Genomic DNA, 22,458 nt, shown 5'->3' with positions numbered 1-22,458 from the left:
CTGTGTCTTTTGTTGGCATCTACTTTCCTGTCTACTCAAGCCCTGGTATGCAGCAGGCACTAATTCTTTTTGTATGGATTTAAGTATGCGCCCATGCATGAAGAGTCAATCTCTGCAAATTAGTTGAATTGGATTCTAGAGAATGTGGCTTTTAGGTTCCCTCTGGATTCTAAGCCAGGTCCCTTTTATCCTCCTGTAAATTTAATCTTGGCATCAACACGAAAAACATTTTTATAATGATGATGATTTTGACCATCTGGCCCTGAGTTAGAATCAGAAATACCTGTAGACTCCCCACTCTAAATTGTTCTCCAGGTTTCTTCTCACCCTGACACCAATTCAATATGTGGGCCTTTTCTCCTAAGATGGCCTTTGGAATAGTTCATTATGTAGGACCTCTCCTGGGTGGGTTCTATTACCAGCTGTTGTTTATAGAAAGTTCTATTTGCTGGTGAAGAGAGTTGTAGCAGTTCTTATCTATGTGATGTAATGTGGCAGAGAGAGATGTTTTAAAAATACTTACATTGGAAACTCTTTGGCAGCTTCTCAAAAAGTTAAACAAAATTACTATGCAACTAGCATTTCCATTCCAGGTTATATGCCCAAGAGAACTGAAAATATTAAGTTCACACAAAAGTGTACATGTGTCTAGCTAGTATTCATAATAGACAAGAAGGAGAAACAACCCAAATATCTATTAAATGATGAGTGAATAAGCGAAATGTGGTACATTCATATACTGAATTATTATTCAGCTGTAAAAAGAATGAATTACTGATACATGCTGTAGTACAGACTAAGCTTGAAAATGTTATGTTCAGTGAAAGAAGCCAGACACAAAAGGCCACATACTGTATAATTTCATTTACATGAAATGTCTTGAGTAAGTGAATCCATAGAGACAAAAATAGATCAGTGGTTACCAGTGAAATGGGACGTGCCTGCTAATAGGCATAGAGTTTCCTTGTAGGGTCATAGAAATATTTTATAATTTGATAACAGTGACAATTAGACAACATTGTAAGTATACTAAAAACCACTGGATTTTACTGTTTAAAATGGTGAATTTTGTCTTACTTTAAAAAACTGCAAAGGAAGCATGGCAGCCTAGCCTCCTGTCTTTGTGAGGCATCCTGATGATATGACTGGATTTCAGAGAAGGCCAAGATGTCCAGATTAGATGGCTCAGCACCTTGTTGGGAACAGATGGGTCTCCACAAACTCACTTCTGTTCTTACACAGCAGAGGCTGGCCTTTTGGAGGGGAGGCGGATTTGTTCTCCTCTGCCTGGCAGGTCGATAGAGACCCCTGTACGTCTAACCAGGAACCTACCCTGCCTTCTCTTTCAGAGGGTAAATACATATGTCATCCTCACTGCCGAGACTTGGTGCATCTGGATCACCCACAAAATGAGAAATCACCACGCTGCAGGCCCACTTCTGAAGTAAGACATTCGAGCACAAAGGACAGTCAGGTAGGCGCTTGCAGAGCTTGCAGTGATCTGGGTTTCAGGCTGTCCCCGGGCTCCGACAGCAGCAGAGGGGACTTGTCACCCTCGGCTTCCTCGGCTTCCTCGTGCTTCTCCAGCAGATCTAGCTCAGGTTCTTTCTTTGCCATGGTTTCTTTCCTCGGGCTCTGCCTCATCAGAAGCTTAACTCTGGGTTATAATTTTAGAAATAAGATGGTAGCATGTATCAATAGCTTTATCCAACAGATTTGTCATAAGACACCAGGCTTTATTTAATCTGCTGATTACTTGCACTTTCGGGATACGCTCTTGTTGACAGACACACTTTTGGCTGCTGAAAATCGGACTTGGATTTTGAATGTGTGTTGTTTTATCATCTGGTAAAGAACTTGAGCAAAAACACAACTGCTGGGGAATACATCAGCTTTTACTGGTTCAAGCAGGGTTCTCCCACTGGGACACGGTTCCCCCTTTTCTGTGAGGAAAACATTCCAAGACCCCCAGGAGATCCCCAAAACCTCAGGGAATACTGAAGCCTGCATATAATATTTATATAACATATATATGATAGAGTTTAATTTAGAAATTAGGCACAGCTAGAGATGAACAATAATGATTAAAAATTAAATAGGACAATTATAACTATTTATTATTGTAGCAATATACGATTGATATACAATTATAATAAAGTTCTTTAAAACTTATGAAATCATTTATTTCTGTAATTTTTCATTTAACGTTTTAAGACCAGGTGACTGAAACTTTTCATGGAGGGGGGGGGCACATAGATTTCGATCTACTTCTTAATAGATCCCCAACCTGGTTCCTGCCAGCCCACCACGCGCACTCTGTTCTCATGGGATGGCTGTGATTTTTAGAAGGACAGGGGGTGAAACCGGCAACAATGCCTTCTCCTCGATTCAGTATCCCCTTTCCTGCCACACAAGGTTCTTCCTGAAAAGTGGACAATTTTTTCAAAGGTCGGAGGCACCTGAATTAAATGAATCTTTGAACATGTCATTTCTGGGAGCTCACAGGCATGTCTGAATAGGATTACCTAAATTAGGCAACAATATTCATCCTTTCTTCACATGTGAATGAAACTATGTGGGCATAAGAGGCTGATTTCTTGTCCCCTGATCAATGCTAAGAACAAAAGACCAGTGACGTGGTTTTGTCCCTTGTTTTTTTTTCCTAACAAAGTTAACTCTTGATCAGAACAGTCGTAGCTGTTGGGGAGAGTCAGTTCAGCGCGTGTGGTTCACATGTGCTGGATTCCTACTCAATCAGGCGGGGCAGGGGTGGAGGAAGCTAATGGGGCATCTGTAAAGGGCACGAACAATAGCTCCTCTGGCACACTGATGGCTTCATTTTAAGTAGTGACTGATGTGCATTGTACAATTGAAGATGATGAGCATTCCCGCAAAGTTGTTCCAGCCTTAAAATTAGCTCCAGAAAATGCCTTCCTCTCATGGAGAAAAGCATCGATTGGGGATGCAGCTGGTAATTTAATAGGAAGACTCTGTAGAGAGCAGTGAGAACAATAGATGTATTATGAGAAGCTCTAGGGAGAACAAACATTGCTTGTTGAACTTGGGAAAAAAATTTTGAGTTCAAGTATAAGGTTTAAACAAATGCTTTAGGAAGTTTTTCAAAAAGTACTTGCACAAATGATGCTTGAATAATTTATGTTATTTTTCATATTGACTTTTAAACAAAATAACTGTACATATTTAAGAGGTACAGTGTCATAATTTGATACATGTATACAATGTACAGTGATCAAATTGGGGCAATTAACACTTGCATCTCCTTAAATATTTATCATTTCTTTGTTATGAAGCTTCACACACCTCTCTTCTAGTTCTTTATAAAATGTACAGTAGATCATTGTGAACTGTGGTCATTGCATTGATTTTTTAAAAATACTGAGCTGGGTAAAGTGGTGCATGCCTGTAATCCCAGCCATTCAGAAGGCTGGGGCAGGAGGATGGCAAGTTAGAGTCCAGCCTCAGCAATTAGCAAGACCCTGTCTCAAAATAAAAAATCAAAGGGATGGCAATGTAGTACAGTGCCCCTGAATTTAACCCCCAGTACCACACATGTACTACTACTACTACTACTACTACTGATAATAATAATAATAATAAGCTCTCCTATGTAGCTTAAAAAATTTTAGGAAATAATAAAGTCATTTGGAATCAATTTACTTTATTTTTAAATGATAGAATTTAAGATTTAGAAGTTGATGTTTTGGGCACCCCAGATTTGGTTCATTAGATCAGGCTGCAGATCATGCGGAGAAAAATCCTCCTAACAAGGTGAGGATAAACTTTTTCATAATTGAGAACCTTTCCCTCTTTTATAATCGGATAAGAAAGACATTTGGGAATGTCACTCTAACCTTTAATTTCCTGTATAAGGGGAAAGTGGCTCACAAAGAGTACATTATATCCTGAATATTTTCTTTTCATGAGGCACGTACAAACTGTGGTGCTGTAACACCTTGTTTTAATATTTATAATGGAACTACTCTTGTGAATTGAGCTTTGCTACTGCAATTATTTTTGTTCTTCCTGGCTTTAAAGGTGCAAAATGATAAATGCAGTGGTTCTAAAGTCATTAGCCGGATTCTAAGTCTTGGCGATATCTCAAGACTCAGGACTTTCTCCCTTTGGAAATGTGTATCAGCTCTTTCTGTTACAAGATCTCACAATCCAATCATAATCCCCAGTGCTGCTGGCTTACCCCACTGATAGAGAAATAAACATCAGAAAGGTTTTGATTCAACCAAGACTCTTAAAAGAGCAGTTCCAGCAGAATCTCCTAGAAGCTAAAGAATTTGGCCAAGAACCTAAAGAATAATTCCCTTATAATTATTTCACTCCTACTTTTTTTTTTTTTTTGTACTGGGGATTTACTCAGGGGCACTTGACCACTGAGCCACATCCCCAGCCCTATTTTGTATTTTCTTTAGAGACAGGGTCTCACTGAGTTGCTTAGCCCCTTGCTTTTGCTGAAGCTGGCTTTGAACTCACAATCCTCCCACCTTAGCCTCCCAAGCTGTTGGAATTACAAGCATGAGATACCAAGCCCAGCCTCACTCCTACTTTTTGATATGATGAGAATTTTAAAGGATTGTTGAAAAGCACTTTTCAACCATGAAACATATTTAGTTATTCATTAACCTAAGATTTTTAATAAACCTGGTATTTAGTTTCTGAATTCGGAACCATGAAGATTGTGAAACTCAAATTTGACTGATTCGGTATTGCATATTTTTTTTTTATTTTTTTATTTTTTTTTTTTTTGGTATTGCATATTTTTATTATAAAAGTAATGAGTGATTATTATAGAAATTTTGAAAAATGTCAAAAAGTTTAAGAAAAACATTAAAATTGACTATCACCCCATCACCCAGAGATAATCACTGTTGATTTTTTTTTTTTTTTGGTGTCCATTGTCTATATGTATTTCTTTGTAAAAACTGGGACTTTTGTATAGATAGGTAAAGATGCAGATTCATCTTTACTGTTCCTTACAGTGTGACCATTCTTCCTGCCACTATATGTCCTCTGAAAACATGATCTCCGTTATGTTGCATCTTATATTTGATGACTATTTTTTACTTCTTTTGATACTGTTCTTCATTATTGTGAATAAAACTGTAATATATTTGTATGAAAATTATTTTTTACATTTCTTCTTATTTCCTTCATGCAGATTTCTGAAGAAGAATTACTTGATTGAAAGCTCTCCTGGCTTTTGATACATACTGCTAAGTTCTTTGACAAAATGTGCCATTTTATACCCTTACCAGCAGTTCATAAACAAGGTTATCTCACTATAAATTTACCTATCCTTTCCTGCATAAGGCATTCTATTTTAAAACTTGAGAGTTGTGAACAGTGGTAGATGTCTATAGTCCCTGATGATCAGGGAGCTGAGGCAGAAGGATCACTTGAGCCCAGGAGTTTGAGGCCAGCCTGGTCAACATAGCAAGAATTGTCTTAAAAGAAAACAAAACTATTTATTTGTTTGTTTGTTTGTTTTGGTTCCAGGGATTGAACCTGGGGGGCGTTTAACCACTAAGCCACATACAAAGCCCTTTATTTGTTTTATGTTTTGAGACAGAGTCTCACTAAATTGCTTAGGGCCTTGCTAGGTTGATGAGACTGGCTTTGAACTTGTGATCCTCCTGCCTCAGTCTCCTAAGCTGCTAGGATTAAAACACTCCAGCCAAAACAAAATTTTAAGTGTAAACTTAATATTTTAAATCTAGGGCTGGGGATATAGCTCAATGGTAGAGCACTTACCTAGCATGTGTGAAACACTGAGTTCAGTTCCCAGCACTGAAAAAGTATTAAAATATAAAATTAAAAATGCATTTTAAAAGCTTAGTCCCTATAGATTTGGTGCGCAGGGTAAAGGAAATGGTTGAGTGATGATTAAGTGGTGTGGTCTAGTCCAGTCTTTCAAAATTGTATTTTGTGAAGCTAGGACCCAGGTTGATAATTCTGTGAATCCCCAGTTTGGTTTTTCTTGGTCTATGCAGAAAGGGTGGGCTTCCACATCAATTGTCCCCTCGAGGCTCTGAGAGTGGACTTTTTTCCAACGGAGGGAAGGAAATGGAAAATCTGAATGAAATGATGGAAAAGGGGAACAAAACCCCCCCACCACCGTATTTCTGACTGTAACATGAGCAGAGTCTTAAGGGCAGAGGTGTGGAAGGATAGATAGGAGATCCAGAAGACAGCCTCAATTACTAAAAGCTCTGAGAGATTTGACTAGATGTGAGGAAAGAAACTTCTTCCTCCAGCTCCACATCCTGAAGTCTTCACGTGTATATTTTAGCAGTTAAAACTACACACTCAGGCCGGCTGCAGTGGCTCATACCTCTAATTCTGGCAGCTTGGGAGGCTGAGACAGGAGGATTGTGAGTTCAAAGTCAGCCTTAGCAATGAGGAGCTAAGCCACTCAGTGAGACCTTGTCTCTAAATAAAACACAAAATAGGGCTGGGGATGTGGCTCAGTGGTTGCGTGCCTCTGAGTTCAATTCCCAGTACCAAACAAAAACAAACAAACAAACAAACAAAAAACTACACACTCAGACTTAACCAATGGCAGCAATTATTAGCTAAGTTCAACCAAATGAGAGTATCATTTTTTTGTAGATCAGAAATGGCTAAATCCCGGCTAACTTTGTGTGGTTCAAATTCAAACATAACCTAGGGAATTATTCTTAATCGTTATAAGTTCATGGCAGTACTTTTTGATGAAGGCCTCTGTAGCAAGGTGGCCGCTGCACCCAGACTTATGGGGGAAGCTGAGCCTGGGTCCCAGGGAGCTGAGAGAGGGATAGATGGTTGTTGTGTTTGTGACTGCAGGGCCACCAGAGGGAGCTCTAGCACTGGCTCCTGTATGTCTCATGTTAGCCCCAGATTACAATGAAAAACAATAAAAAGAATAAAACAGAGAGTGCTTAAAAAAAAAAAAAAGTGAGTACTAATGCTTCTTGAGCACTCAGTACACAGTACTGAAGCTTAGGCGCACAATGATATCACTACAATTTTTTTTTTTTTTTAAAAAGAGACTGAGAGAATTTTAATATTTATTTTTTAGTTGTAGGCAGACATAACATCTTTGTTTTGTATGTGGTGCTGAGTATCGAACCCGGGCCGCACGCATGCCAGGCGAGCGCACTACCGCTTGAGCCACATCCCCCGCTCCCACAACTTTTATTGTTAACATTAATGAAGCTTCTAGGTGCTTGACAGATATTCTCTCATTTCATGCTTACTGCATTTGGATCAGCAATACATTCTTTCTATTTTTATACATTAGATCAAGGTTTATAGAAATTAAGCAATTTAACAAATAAGGGAAATAAATGAGATTTTTATCCCCCCTACCCTTTTCCTACTGGTAAAGTAAAAGAAATCATTCTTGTTAAAAAAAACAAAAAGGCTGGGGGTGTAGCTCAGTGGTAGAGTGCATGCTTAGCATATGTTAGGCACTGGGTTCAATCACCAGCACCAAAAATATTTAAAAGTTTAAAAAAAATTTAAAGGCATTTCATTTGGTATAAATGATTCCTCAATATCTTTAATGTATGAGGAAAAACAAAAACAGAAAGGGAAAAGGAGAGAAGAGAAAAGCTACTCAATTTTGCATACTCACTTCCAAGGCAATACCTGGTCCTGACTCTCCCCAGCACAGCCAAGTTCAAAGTCAACCTGGGCAATTTAGACACACATGGGTTGATACTAAAGGACAGAGAGGCACTGAATAGGGGACCCATGAAGAAGCTATTGTAGAATCCTAAACAGGAGATGGCTCAGGTCATGGTGATGGTGTGGAGGGGACATGTAGTCCAATTCTGGGTATATTTTGAAGACTTATCGGACTTTGATGAGCAACTGGAAAGATCAAGTTCCCATCAACTGAGATGAGGAAGCTGAAGTGAAGCAATAGAGTTCCTAGAGTGATCTTAAGACATAAAAGTAAGAGTCTTTAGCACAGAGAGATAAAATTTAAAGCTAAGAGAGGAGTGTAGATAGGGTAGAAAACTGAGGATTAGAGCCTGGAACACCTGGGATTAAAGGTCTGGAACCAGGAAAGGGAAGTGAGAAAGAGCAACTAGTTAAGTAAGAAGGAAACCAAGAGGAGGTGGATTCTGGAAGGTAGGAGAAGAAAATAGAAGATAGTCATCAATTATAACAAATGATGCACAAGTCAAGTAAGAAGAGGATGAATAATTGAGTGTTGGGTGTAGCAACATGGAGAAATTAATCTTGACAGGAGCAAATTTAGTAGATTGGAAATTTTTTTTCTCTATGATTTGACAGCAAGACTCTGCCATGGTATTCTCAATGCCTGACACAGAGTAGAGGCACAACTAATATTTCTTGGATAAGGGCTGGGGTTGTGGCTCAGTGGTAGAGTACTCACCTAGCATGGTGAGGCCCTGGGTTCGATCCTCAGCACCACATAAAAAAATAAATTAATAAAAAAAATTCTTGGATGAATTAAAAAATGCATTTCAACATGATACTGGCTATAATTGAAAACTGAATCTTTTAACTTTTTTTCTTCTGGTGATGGGGATTGAACCCAGAGTTTTGTACACTCCAGACAAGTTCTCTACCACTCTGCCACACACCTATCCCTTGGAGTTTTAAATAGGAGAGTTATACCTGTTAAGAAATTTATGAAACTATATATCTGTTTTCTTTTTAAAATCTCCATCTTATTTATTTATTTATTTTGAGGTACCGGGGATTGAACACAGGGTTACTCGACCACTGAGATACATCCCCAGCCCTTTTTATTTAATTTGAGGTAGCGTTTCACTAAATTGCCCAGGCTGGCTTTAAACTTGGCAATCCTCCTGCCTCAGCCTCCTGCATTGCTATGATTTACACGCCAGCACCACCATGCTTGGCAAAATTCTTCATCTTAAAATAGATTAATGAGAATTCATGAAATACCACTGTACTAGTTTGGATCTTCCAAGAAGCAGAATCCAAGATGGGATGAGACACAGAAGAAATTCACTGTGGGAATATTTATGAAGGCTAAAGAGGAGGGAGTCAGGTTGTAAGGAGAGCTTCCCACAGCGATGCAGACCTGATGTCTGCAAAGAGGAAGGGAAGGAAAGAAGTTGGGTTGGAAGCGTCTGAAGTTGCCACACAGTTCCAAGAAATCCTTGGTGGGGAGTTCTCCAGTAAAAGTTACCAGCGATGCCATAGTTTGGGTCTGGAGTGTCCCTCACAGGCCCAGGTGTTAAAGGCATGGCCCCCAGCTTGGTGCTGTTGGGTAGGGTGAAACTTTTAAGAAGTGGAGCATCATGGGAGCTCTTCTGGTCGCTGGGGATGTGCCCTGGAGGGGAATTTCAGGACTTCAGCCCCTTCCTCTTGGTCTCTCTTTCGCCTCCCAGCCCTGAGGTGAATGTCTGCTCTGAGTCACACCCCCTGCAGGATGTACTGCCTGCCACAGGCCCGCAAGCCAAAGAGCCAACCTCACATGGACTCAAGCCTTTAAAATTATGAACCCAAAGAAGCCTCCCTCTTTAGGCATTTTGTTACAGTTAACTGGAAGCTAACCCATCTGAAAAAGGAGTCCTGCATCTTGCTTGATTCGTGTGGCATTAGTACCCCCTCCTTGCCCAGTCAGGCTGAGAGGAAGTGTGGCCTCCAGGTAGATCCAGGGGCCTGCACTGGGGCCATCAGCCATGCTCCTCAAAGCAGGGCTATGAGTGGCACACTGTTATGGCTGCCACAGTCAACCTGTTGCATCACATGGATCTACTTCTCCATGCAGGTTTAGGGAGCAGCTATTCCTCTTTTCCTGAAGGAAAACTTACTAGAGGAAGGTGAGTGGGACACACCCCAGTGCTGTAGCTGCTGTTAGTTTCAGGTATACGACTGGTGTGCATGCTCTTCTTCCTCCCTCTACTCTCACCTTGGCAGCTCTTAGTGGGTTGCCTGTGGTATGACCCTGGGTTCTGGCAGCCATGATGTTTTGAGACTACCAGTTGCTACCTACATGCATACACAGTCACAGTAGGGCAAGGAAGAAGAAGAGATGCCCAAATAGATCCAGCTGTATCCTGGGCACAAATTCCTGGCGCCCTGGCAATAGCTGCAGCTTCTAATGCAGTGTCTCCTGACAAGTGTTGTATCTCCTTTGGGGACCAGAACTTCCAACTCTGAAGAGCTCAGAGTTGCAGGGATGAGAACCACAAATCCCCCAGTAGGTCACTGGAGTGATGTTGTTGGGTCCTCCTTCCACCCTTTGGTTCTCAGATCCACACATTCTTTCTAAGCAGGACATAGCACTGGGGGAGACATCTCTGAGTTAATGCATCTGTCTTATCCTGGAGAATGGCACTCCCTATTTGCATAGTGTTGCTTCTCACCTGAGTCTCTAGCTGTCTTGAGGCTATTCTGTTGCATCTGGCTGCCTCTGGATGGTGTTACATAATATGGCCAGTGGACCTCATGGTCATGGGCCTACTTCTGCACCTCCTTTGTTGCAATTGGGTGCCCTGGCCAGGTGCTATATTGTATGGATTCCATGCCTATGGATGAGGCATCATATAAGATCCCAGATAGCAGTGCTGCCTGAGGCACTTTGAGCAGAAACACAAACACAGGCAGTGTTCTCCAAAGGTCCATGTGTTAAAGAGTTGGCCCCAAGGTAGTGCTATGGGCCTCTAAAAGTTAGGGCCTACTAGGAGCTTGGTCCTTAGGTCTTAGTGGTATGTCCCTGAGGAAGATTGTAGAGCCCAGGCCTATCCTTTTTCTCTCTGATTTTCTGACTCATGATGTGAGAAGTTTGCTCCAACATATGCTCCCTGCCATTGCCATCTGAAACCCTCACTGAAGACCTAAACCAATGGGGCTGCCCAAACTTGAACTGAAACTACCAGAACATTAGCTAAATAAAACTTTTCTCCTTTATGTATGTGTGTGTATCTATGCAGGGGCATGGTACTACTGAGCTACATCCCCACCCTTTTTGATTTTTATTTCAAGACAGGGTCTCACTAAGTTATCTTGCCAACGCTGGCTACATTTGCCATCCTCCTGCTTCAGCCTCCCAAATTGCTGGGATTACAGCATTGGGCAAACTTTTCTCTCTTTACAAGTTAATTGCCTCAAGTATTTTGTCATAGTAATGTGAAGCTGACTAACACAAAGATAAACCACTGCCTTCTAGGATGGAAGGTACCCAATGTAGTACACTTGCCCAAAAGTCATCAGTTGTCTGTCTGCAAGAATCATACATATTGAGGCTCCTCAATAGTCCCTTTTGCCAACAATTGTACATTCAAAATCAACAGTAGTTAAATCAACCTTGAAAAGTGAGCATTCATACTGTTGGGAACAAACATAGTCTCCATATCTGCTACCATGACCATTTGGTTCTTGTGCCTTTTGTATTAGGTGGGAAGTGGCTGATGATGAAGATTACTTTCAACTAGATAAGTAATTTTGTCTACCTGCTCAACCAGTACCTATTTCATGGGAGATGCTTTCTGGTGGTTAATGTGTAACACAAAAATTTTCATCCTTGTCCATTCCCATGGACATCCACATGTCTGTTTTCCTGCTTTATGACTTGGTGGATCTAACAGAACCCAGTTCTTCCTGAGCAGTTCTGAAGGGGTGGTTACTTGGCACACCATGGTCAAGCATTGTGTCAAAAATCCAGTAAAATGTGAGAAAGGGGCTGGCATAACCCCAGGAATTGATTTAGTGCCTACTACCCTTCGTCCTTGAAATGACTGGGTATTTCCCTTTCCCTGGTTTGCAGTAAATAACCAAAGGTCTTTTTGAGGACTGCCTACAAAAATTATTGCAGTATGTGTTGCAGGGTTCTTTCTAGGGATCTGGCCACCTTTCCAGTCAATGGGTTCCAGATTTGAAAATTGGTTCCAAGAATGGGAACTTTGAAAGGACTGTGGCTATTTTTTGGAGTGCCTCCCTCCCTCAGCCTCCTACTCTTTCACTCTTGTCTTCCTTTGGCGTAGATATTGTGGGCCCTTCTTAATTACCCATTACTTTTGTCCCTAGGGACACCATGCTCTATGAACTATCTCACACCCCCTTGGCTGCTGCTAGTCATTATGGTAATTGTGGCCTCCTGGCTCCTGACACTTAAGTGCCACCGCCTGGTCTCTATTACTCTGGGGCGTCATAATGCCCACAGATATTAATGAGCCCAGGCCTGTCACTACCATTTGTACAGGTCATCAGCCCTGACCAGCAAAGGAGAGTTACCTCCAAACTTCTCAGTGATGCTGACGCCCCTCCTCAGTCCTGAAGGCCTTCCTAAATGGCTTGTCTTCTGGGTCTTTGCTGATCCATTTCCTCCGTTTCTTTTTTCTTTCCTGTGCCATTTTCCAGGGCAACCCAAGCACTTCCACTTTGCTCAGCACTGTCGATTATTTCTCCAGGCTTCTAAGAGACGCTTTAGCAGAATGTTTGATTTGTCTTCTGGGATCCTTATCACGGTGCTTCCCACCAAAAGAGCCCCCTAGTGATGAATTGTTTTGCTAGATTATATTCTGGCCTCTTTGACCAGGTACCTTCAAATATGACCTCAAGATTGCTCCCTGTTTCCTGCTGGTGTACATGAGTAAGCTCTAACAGATCCTTTGATGTATAATCTCTTTTCTCCCTATCAGGCCCACCATGTCCCCAATCTTGATATTCTTGGTTTTGACCTTACTTAATGGCTTGGTGGCCAGTAAGGGAGTTGGGGGCAGCTCCCTGTTGCTTTTGTAGGGGAAAGATCTCTGTCGTGTCTACAGTATGGTGAAACTGTCAGCTCTCACTGTAAAACAGCAAGCTGCCTCGGCAAGCTTGGTGGGTTCAGGGGCTCTGCCAAGCCATTAGCCTGAGGCGCATCCATTTGGATATCCCCATCCCATATTTTAGTCCCAGATTTCTCCAACCAAGACCCTGACTGTAGCACGATAGATTTGCCTAACTGGATATTTAAACATCTCTGGGTCTCTGTGACTTTATTAGATCCTTCATCTGCTGCTCACTGTGTCACTTCTTCCACTAGAGCAGATAAGAACCCCTTTGTAAGTCACCAAATAGGTTCTCTGCACCTAACACAGTCCCCATTGCTTGTTATCTCTCAGCAGGGCATCAGTACAACACAGCATTAACCAGCCAACTCCGCTCTCTTTGTAGGTATTGTTTCCCCGTATCTCCCAAATGGCTGCCATCTAATTCACCTCCACTGGGACTTTTTCCCAGGTCACCACTGATGAAGGCTTTAATAATTGTGCCACCACCTTCTACCAGGGACTGTCCTTGCCCCACATACCACTCAGGCTAGCATCCACCTAGCCTGCTGGGGAATAAAAGAGCCAGTCCCCAGACCCTCATCTTAACTGTTTTCTTGGACCACTGCTGACACTTCTTGGGTTAGTTTACATTCTTGAGAAGCAGAAGCCAAGATGGAGACCTGCATGAAATGTACTGAGGGAACACTTGGAAAGGATAAAGGAGAAGGAGTCAGAATAGGCAGGGAGAAACTTCAGACCCAGTGCAGGTCTGACATCTGTGAAGGAGAGGGGCAGGGGAGGACGTTCAGGAAGGGGAGCCTCGGGGTTGAGTTACAGCGAGGATGTGGGAATCCTTGAGCCAAAGCTGCTCATTAATGGAGTCCTGCTTTTTAAGTTTAATTTATTTTGTATGATACTGGAGCTCCAACCCAGGCCCTCACGTATTCTAGGCACGCACTCTACCATGGAGCTACATTCCCAGCCCAGGAGTCCTACATTCTGTAAGAAGGGCCTATGTTGTGACTATGCACTCTTTATTCTGTCATTGGCTGGAAGTGGCCTATAGGAAGGTGGTCTCCAAGGTGTGGAGGAGGATGCGGAAGGTCTGCCTGGGGCCATCAATTATGCCCTCACAGCAGGAGGGCTGAGTAATGCAATTTCATAGCCACAACCTCCGACCAGGTCCCCAAAAGCTTACTTTACTGTTTGTGTATCTTGTGAGTCATAGAGTAAGGAGGCTACAACTAGCTTCAGAGATGATCTCATCTGATGTCTTCATTTCAAAGATGAAGAAAAAGGGCTGGGGTCCTGGCTCAGGGGTAGAGTGCTCACCTAGCACCTGTGAGGCCCTGGGTTCAAACCTCAGCACCACATAAAAATAAATAAATAAAATAAAGATATTGTGTCCATGTACAACTAAAAGAAAAAAAATGAAGAAAAAGAGACTCGAAATTTAAAATGAAGCTTTCCTTTTATACAGGCATTTCAGGTTGTACCTTTTTACTTGAGTGTGAAGATATGCCACTCATCAAGGCACATTTGGCATTTCTGGCCCAGGATTAGATGCCAGAAGTCCCTTTCCCCACCCCATGCATTGTGAGAAACCAAACTACTCATCTCCTACCCCATTTCTAGAAGGTCCTTAGAGGGCATAAAATCCCAAGTAGTAATGTTGATCAGCTCACTGATGTCAGAGTCAGGGTTAGTGTCTGTCCAGATATACGACATATTTCCATAACATCGAGGGCCATTCTACACAATTCTGTGACAGTTCACATGCCTTCTTGGCACCGCTACTGTTGTTCTTCCATCCTTTCTTCATACCCCACCCCCACCCCAGTCTTCTAAATAAACAACCGCTTTCTTCATCTAGTTGTTTAGGAACAAACCTGAGAACCCTCCTATATTCTTCCCCCCACCCTGCCCCCGCTTATTCCCCACATCCAGTCCATGAGTGAACCCAGTTGCTGCCTCCCAAACATAACCAACATCTGTCTGCTTCTCTTCATGCCTACTGCTGCCACATTCTTTCTCACTTGTACCACTACCACAGCCTCCTATATGTAAGTTTTCCTCCACTTTTACAGAAAGCAGCCAGAGAATATTTTAAATGTAAATCAGATTACATTACATATCTATTCCCCTTAAAATAAAATGCATATTCTTTACAAGGCCCTTCATGATTACATTAGTCTACTTTGTTATTATACCAAAATACTTGAGGCTGGGTACATCACAAAGGAAAAAAACGTTGGGTTTGAGGGTGTAGCTTGGTGGTAGAACATGTGCTTAGCACATGCCAGGCCCTGATTCAATCCCCAGCACAGTTGAGAGAGAGAGAGAGAGAGAGAGAGAGAGAGAGAGAGAGGTTTTTTGTTTGTTTGTTTTAGCTCACAATAATGATGTTCAAGGATATTGTGTCAGTATTGGCCGGCTTTGATAAGGACCTCTTGTTAGTCGCACCTCATTGGCAGGAGTGCATATGAGAGGGAAAGATCACTAACTCAGGGTCCCATGAAAACTACCTAAATCTCATCCAAGGGTAGCACTCCTGGATGATCTAACTAACTCCCACTAGGCTCTACCTTGTAAAGGTCCTACCACCTCTCAATGTCACCACACCAGGGACCAACCTTTCAACACAGGAACCTTGGGCAACAAACCACATGTAAACCATAGAGGTGAACTAGACCTTGCCTCCCCATTGATTTTGGTTCATACCACTGCTCCACTAAGTCACTAGATACCAGCCGGGCTGACTCTTGCCCTGTCCCTTAAATATACCAAGTTCAGCCCTGAGGTCCTATGCCTTTTACTCTGCCTGGAATATTCTCTCCAGATTCTCTGAACTGGCTCCTTGATTGAGATCTCAGTTCAAATGTCACCTTCTCAATGACACCTTCCCTGATCACCAAACTACAGCAATTCCCACTCTACCACCATCCTCTAACATATTTCCCTGTTTTATTTTCTTCCTGTCGGTTACCATCATCTGACATTATTTTGTTTATTTCTTATCTCTGCCATCTAGAACATAAGTTTCATCAGAGAAGGAGCCATGTCTGTCTTGCCTGTGGTATATCCCTAGCACCTCTCCGAGCCCGGCACAGGGTGGGTTCTAAAAAATATATGTTGAATGAATAACACCATTCATATTCATGGTCTGTATATCCAGTGTCATTGCAGATTCTGATCATCGACACAGATATTTGGCTTTCAGTATACAGCATCCAGAATGCTGGGGTTTGTTGTCTAATACATTATCAATTTTTAGTAATGATCTCACTTCTCAACTGGTTGACAATATTTGCTATTTGACAATGAAGCAAGTGTAATTTCAAAAGAGAGTTTTTATAAATGAATCACAAAAGGAATCTTGTTCTCTGTTTACTGTTATCCTAACGTTTTTGGATTGGGACTGATTCCACTTTGGTTTTCCCCTAAATTCAGTAAACTCCTCCTCTCTTGCTCACATGTGTAAAAGCTGTCACCTCTGACATAGAACAAACATGTTCTTTGAAAAGATTATTTGGTTATATCTGAATACCTTTTGCATATAGTAATAACAACCTCAAACTAAACTCTGCAAACAGAAGTAGTATAAGGTAAATGAGAACTATCCTGGAGGCCAGAAACAAAAGGCGAATCCATGAATAGAAGAAGAATGTCTTGCTTTGGAGATGGGGACATAGTTCGGTGGTATATTGCATGCTTAGCATGCTTGAGGTCCTGAGTTCAGTCTTCAGCACTATCTATCCCCCTTGCTTCAACTTGGAGAGTATGTTAGGAAAGCATCAGGGGATGTCTTTTTGTACCAATTATTGATACCCAAAGGCTGAAGTGTCTTGCTAATGAAACTTGCACTGGTCAACTTTTCTTTTTACTATAAAAAAAAATACTTGAGATATGTACTTTATATAGAAAAGAGGTTTTAGTTAGCTCACAATTTTGGAGACTGAGATTCAAGCAACATAATACACATAATATGTGTCCTTTGGCCACATCGCATCATGGCAATACATGTATATCTCTGTCTGTCTGACCTCTCTCCTTTTTCTTATAAAGCCATGAGAATCCAATCATGGGGGCTCCACCATAATGACCTAATCTAATTTAATCACTTCCCAAAGGTCCCACCTCTAAATTCTACAGTTGAATTAAGTTTCTTCCTTCTTAACACCATTAGCATATGACTTGGGAGATTAAACTCCTGCATGAGTTCCAGGGGACAAACAATATTCGAATTCTATCCAGAATAAGAGAGGAGGAAAGCTTTTCTAAGAATGCTTGCCATCCTAGACATTTCTGCTTCTTTCTCTCCCCCTCCAAAGAATGTGAACAATCTTATTTTACATTTTTGTATTTTATTATTTAATCCATTTGCATGGTACTGTTGCAAAGCATTTGAAAAACACATTCCAAAGCAGAACCCATTGGAAGCAAGGCCAGTGGCCTCACAATTCAGTGGCCAGCAATGCCCTGCACTTGGTGGACACTCAGTATATCAGACATCACCACCCAGGGGGCCTGAAAGGGTCCTGAAAGGAGTCAGACCCCCATTTCCCAACGGCATAGGCATGAGGCTCATGGTAAAATGGCCAAGCACATAGGTAAAAAAGTGGGGATAGTAATGAATAAGATAGTAATGAATAAATCCTTAATTGGCAATGTTGCCAGCTCTAAAACACATGTAGACATTCAGGGAAGTTCTCAGGGAAAGACTAGGAGACCACAGGCTGTCACTGTGAGAAGTCCACAAGCAGACAAACTTTGAGATGGCGGGCAGGCTCACTGCAGATAAAGATGTCACTTACTTTTCTGTCCATACACCTGGCATCTATAAAATGGAAGTTATTATGCCTGCCCATCCCTATCTCGCCTGACGGATAGGGTTTCCAAACTCCTGAAACTCTATGATGGTGTTTTTGAGTTGCCAGGTGGGGACCAAGGGCAAAAAGCAGTTGTTCAAGTGATTAGATCCAGATTAAATACAGCTTTGTAGGCGAGGCCGAGGCCTTGAATGCTGTCCTTTGGCAGACCCGCACACGCTGCAGTCAGTGAGGGCAGGGATAATTGATTCTCTTGCTAGTGGCTGAAGGAGCAAGGGAGCAGCTGGGGTTTGCAACTGTTGTGGCAGATTGATTTCAAAAAAGGCCTAGATAAAGGGAACCTGTTGCGGGAGCTGAGCTGAGGGACGAAGCATGGGTGACCTCAGCAATTCCCCATGGGTGTAACCTGGGTGACACTGTGCCTGAACCTAAGACAGTGAGCGTCACACCCAGGTTCTTAGTCCTGCCTTTATCAGTCTCAGCTACTCTCTTGCCTGGGTATGTGCAGACACAAAGAAATGAAAGGAAGCCACTCTTTTTTTTTTTTTTTTTTTTTAATTTTTAATATTTATTTTTTAAGTTCTCGGCGGACACAACATCTTTGTTTGTATGTGGTGCTGAGGATCGAACCTGGGCCGCACGCATGCCAGACAAGCATGCTACCGCTTGAGCCACATTCCCCAGCCCAAGGAAGCCACTCTTAGCGGGCACAAGCCAGCCCTCCTCTCTGTAGAGCCACAGCGGCTGGCAGCACTCACCACCCCAATTCCTCTTCTTCCAACACTACATCCCCCTGCCTCCTCACTTTAAGAGTGGCCAGATTACTGAGTTCCAACCAATGAAATGCAGGGAGGCTCTGTAGGGGGACTCTCATGCCTGGCTCCAAGTCTCTTCTGCCCAGCCATCACTCTCTCCTCACCACTGGCTGAGTGCAGACAATTTTGGGGAGCTAAAGGATGATGGGGCCATGGGATAAAAGGAGCTGGGCCCCTAAATGAACTCACCAACATCAGGCTTTATCACAAAGACTAGAATTTGAGGCTCCCCTACATTTAACAAGTCCTGAATAATACACTTCTGAAAGAACAATTGCCAGAACCACTGTTCCCTAAAAGACTCTCAGTCTGTTTTCTGTTGCTATAACAGAATATCAGAGACTGGGTAATTTATAAAGGAAAGAAGCCTATTTAGTTCCTGGTTCCAGAAGCTGAAAGGCCAAGATTGAGCGGCCACATCCTGCATGGGCTTTGTGCTGTGCCATAGCTGGGTGGAAGAGCAGAAGGACTAGTGGGCACATGTGGAAAAGGGAAAAGGGAACCTAACCGCTCCTCCAGAAAGGCATGCATCCATTCATGAGGGCTCCACCACCATGATCCAAACACCTCCCACCAGATCCCCTAGGCCAGCACTGCTACAGTGAGGAATTAAGGTTTTGATGCATGAACTGTTGCGGGACACCCTCAAACCATGGTAGTCTCCCCGAGGCTCCTGGATGCTTCTGCTGACATGGGGGTGGGATGGTCCCCCATTCCCCATCCCCTGTCCCATGGGAGGCCAGAGCTGCTGCTTCAAACGCTCTCATGCTGCACGCCTCTGGACCTCCCGGGTGCCTGGCTTCCTGCGCATGCGCTACGAAGAGTCTGCCTTACACCAGGCAGAGCCAAGGCGCTGCTCCTGCCCTGCCAGGGGCTGGATCCTGGAGGACTCTGCTGTCTCTCTCTCTCTCTCTCTCTCTCTCTCTCTCTCTCTCTCTCTCTCTCTCTCTCNGGCCAATACTGACACAATATCCTTGAACATCATTATTGTGAGCTAAAACAAACAAACAAAAAACCTCTCTCTCTCTCTCTCTCTCTCTCTCTCTCTCTCTCTCTCCCCCCTTCTCTTCTCTTTTTTTTCTCTCTCTCTCAGATATAAAATACATATTTACATAAAATTTGCCATTTTAACCATTTACTTGTTTTTCTTCTCCATTTCAACAGAGGGCCCCAGGTCTGGGTGAGGATCATTCATCCCCATTGGAGTAGAGATGGGCCCCTGTTCCTCACAGCCCATAACACACCACGTGGTGGCCCGTACCTTCTCCCCATTCCCTGTCTCCAGAACAGTCTCTGAGCCACCAGGGCAGGAGCTACAGACACAGGTGCTTCCCATCTGTTTAGGGAAGTTTTCTATTGAAAACTCCAAAAAGTACCCTGTTTTCAGTCACCCACCAGCTCCAGCCTAAGGTGAAGTGAGTTCATTTGTAACTGTCATTCTCCCCCTGAAGGAGCCAGGTGGTTTAGGGAGTCTCAGTGGGGTAGGAGAGGAGTGGGTGAGGACCAAGCTTTGCATCAGAAGAGTTTTGATTGGGACAGGGTTGTACCCAGACATACAAATGTGTGTGTCACGACAGTTCCTCTACCATCTCTCACCCTTGGTGTCCTCTTCTGGAAAAGCCATCTTTCATGTTGCAATGGAAGCCTCCAGAGCTCCTGTGGGGAGCTCTCTTTGCACAAGGTAGAGCCAGACTCCCCCTCTAACAGACGCAGCCTGGCTGGCGCAGGGCAGGCTGGATTTCAGCCCAGGCTTGGCCTTCAGCCCACTGCTTTGTGCAGTGTGCAGACTGCACTCCTGCAGCTCTGGCCCCTGCCCACCTGACCATAGAAGTCTCCTCCCAACATTGCCATGAGTTATTATTGCTCGTGCCTCCCTCCTCCGTCTCATCATTGTCACCTCAGGGTTTATAGGCACAGACTTGGAGATCTTAGGGCAATCGAAGTGATTTTATTTACCCTGTGCCCAATGAAATTCCTTGGGCTGATGTAATACATCTATCTTCTCTTTTTGGAAAAGTTGTCCATGGACCTTTATTTTATATACATATTTATTTATTTGCAGTGCTGAGAATCAAACCCAGTGCCTCACGCATGCAAGGCAAGTGCTCTACCACTGAGCTACAACCTCAGCCCTGGAACTTTATTTTATATATTTATTCATTTATTTGTGGTGCTGAGAATCAAACCCAGTGCTTCACACATGCTAGGCAAGCACTCTGCCTCTGAGCTACAACCCCAGCCCAGAACACAACTATCTTAAATATCATTATCCCTTTGAGGGACATTTGCATTTCTAGGTCAAACAATATTTAAACATAAATATTTAGGAATAATCTGCCCAATTAAATTATAAGTTCTTCCTAGAATACCTTTGACTTTCTTCTCCTCACCCCCTTAGGCTGTGAATGTCTGTGGCTCACTCTAACTTTGGACTTGGCCAGCTCAGATTTGATCTTGGCTCTCTTATGCTTTGGCCTGCAAAGTGCACATGACTGGGAGAGTCGATTTCTGGACATAATTTTTTTTTTTTTTGAAACCTGAACCCCAAGTGAGAATGTGTCCTTGTAAATGGCTGATTTAATTAAAAAGTGAATGAGGCTGAGTGCACACATTTTTTTTTTTTCTCCCGGAATGCTTATTTTAGTGCCGTCCTAAAACTGATATTTAGTGGCTGATGGATGAGGAGGACAGATGTTTTATCTTGGCCTTCTCTCTTTTATATATCTCATCTGGGCATAATAATAATATCAAGGGAAAAACAAGGCTGAACTCAACACCATCACTTGACCTCATTTCTGATTTATGAATTCTCCCTGGGACCGTGCAATTTGAGGAGAAGGCGGTTTCTGAAATGTGTTTTGAATTTTAACATCTTTTTATACTGGCCTCTTTCTTTGTCAAGCCACCATGTGTGCAGCTGGCTCAACTTGCTGGCTAGAAAATTGAAACATACTTTTATCGGGCTGCTAGAAATAAAGGGGAAAATTGTCTTTCTGAGAGCCACTTAGCTGCCTGCACCCCCACCCCCTGCCACCCCACCATGGTATATGAACAACCCCACAAGAATTGAAGCTGCTTTTGAATTGGTGTCAGTCATGATGTTTCCCACAGGGTTCTAACGTGGCACTGAACAAGTGAGGGTCTGTCATTCCAGGAGGCTCATCCACAGACACATCACAGTGTCCTCTGCCCCAGTGGAGGAACCTGAGACACTTCTTAACCTCTGGGGTTTCGAGGGATCTGGCAAGCCAGATGCCAGGTTCAAAACCATCTAGAAAACCTCACTCAAGGTGATGTGCTTTAAACTCTGCCTGCTCCTTAGAAGCCAACCTATCAAAAGGGGTTCAAGGAATTGGCAGTGACTTCATCTGGAAGCATTGTCCAGAAACATGTAAATATTTGTAACTGAGGAGACTTCCTGACTCCAGATTAGGCCAGTGTGCGCTCTGTGGAGGCAAAGCTTACCTGTGGGACACTCTGAGGGGAGACCAAGTTTTACTGAATTGATAGAGAATTATAAATTTCAGTCACAGAGGGCTGGGGTTGTGGCTCCGTGGTAGAGCGCTGGCCTAGCACATGCAAGGCCCTGGGTTCGATCCTCAGCACCACATAAAAATAAATAAATAAAGGTATTGTGTCCAAATACAACTAAAAAATAAATATTAAAGAAAAAATTGGGGGCTGGGGTTATGGTTCAGCGGTAGTGCACTTGCCTGGCATGCATGAGGCACTGAGTTCAAGTCTCAGCACCACATATAAATAAATAAAATACATAAATAAAGGTCAATCAACAAATATTTTAAAAAAGGGAAAAAAAAGGAAAAAATTTCAGCAACAGAAATAACCCATCACCTGAAGGGTTTGTAGGAATGGAGAAGCAGGGTGGCGTGTACCTGAAAGTCAGCCTTCTAAATTTAACCCAAGGTGGAAGTGGCCCTGGGGCATGTCCCTTAGGAGTGACCGTTGTCTCTGAGCCTGTCCTGCTCTGTGCTTTATAATCACATGCTGCAGTCACTGGACCCTGAAGTCCCTGGACAA

General features: G+C 42.9%; 1 protein-coding gene across 2 annotated transcripts in view; it reads left to right on the top strand.

Annotated features, from left to right (window-relative positions):
* The window catches only part of Rassf3 (Ras association domain family member 3), a 130,951-nt gene that overhangs the window by 7,113 nt on the left and 101,380 nt on the right, over positions 1-22,458 (top strand). For both annotated transcript variants that reach the window (XM_048805749.1, XM_048805754.1), the window contains exon 2: positions 1,350-1,474. In XM_048805749.1, coding sequence (XP_048661706.1) covers positions 1,350-1,474 — 125 coding nt within the window. The remainder of the gene's footprint in view (positions 1-1,349; positions 1,475-22,458) is intronic.

The sequence above is a fragment of the Marmota marmota genome, unplaced genomic scaffold, assembly GCF_001458135.2.
Source record: "Marmota marmota marmota unplaced genomic scaffold, marMar, whole genome shotgun sequence".
NCBI lineage: Eukaryota > Metazoa > Chordata > Mammalia > Rodentia > Sciuridae > Marmota > Marmota marmota.
This window is presented reverse-complemented; position numbering and strand designations above follow the sequence as displayed.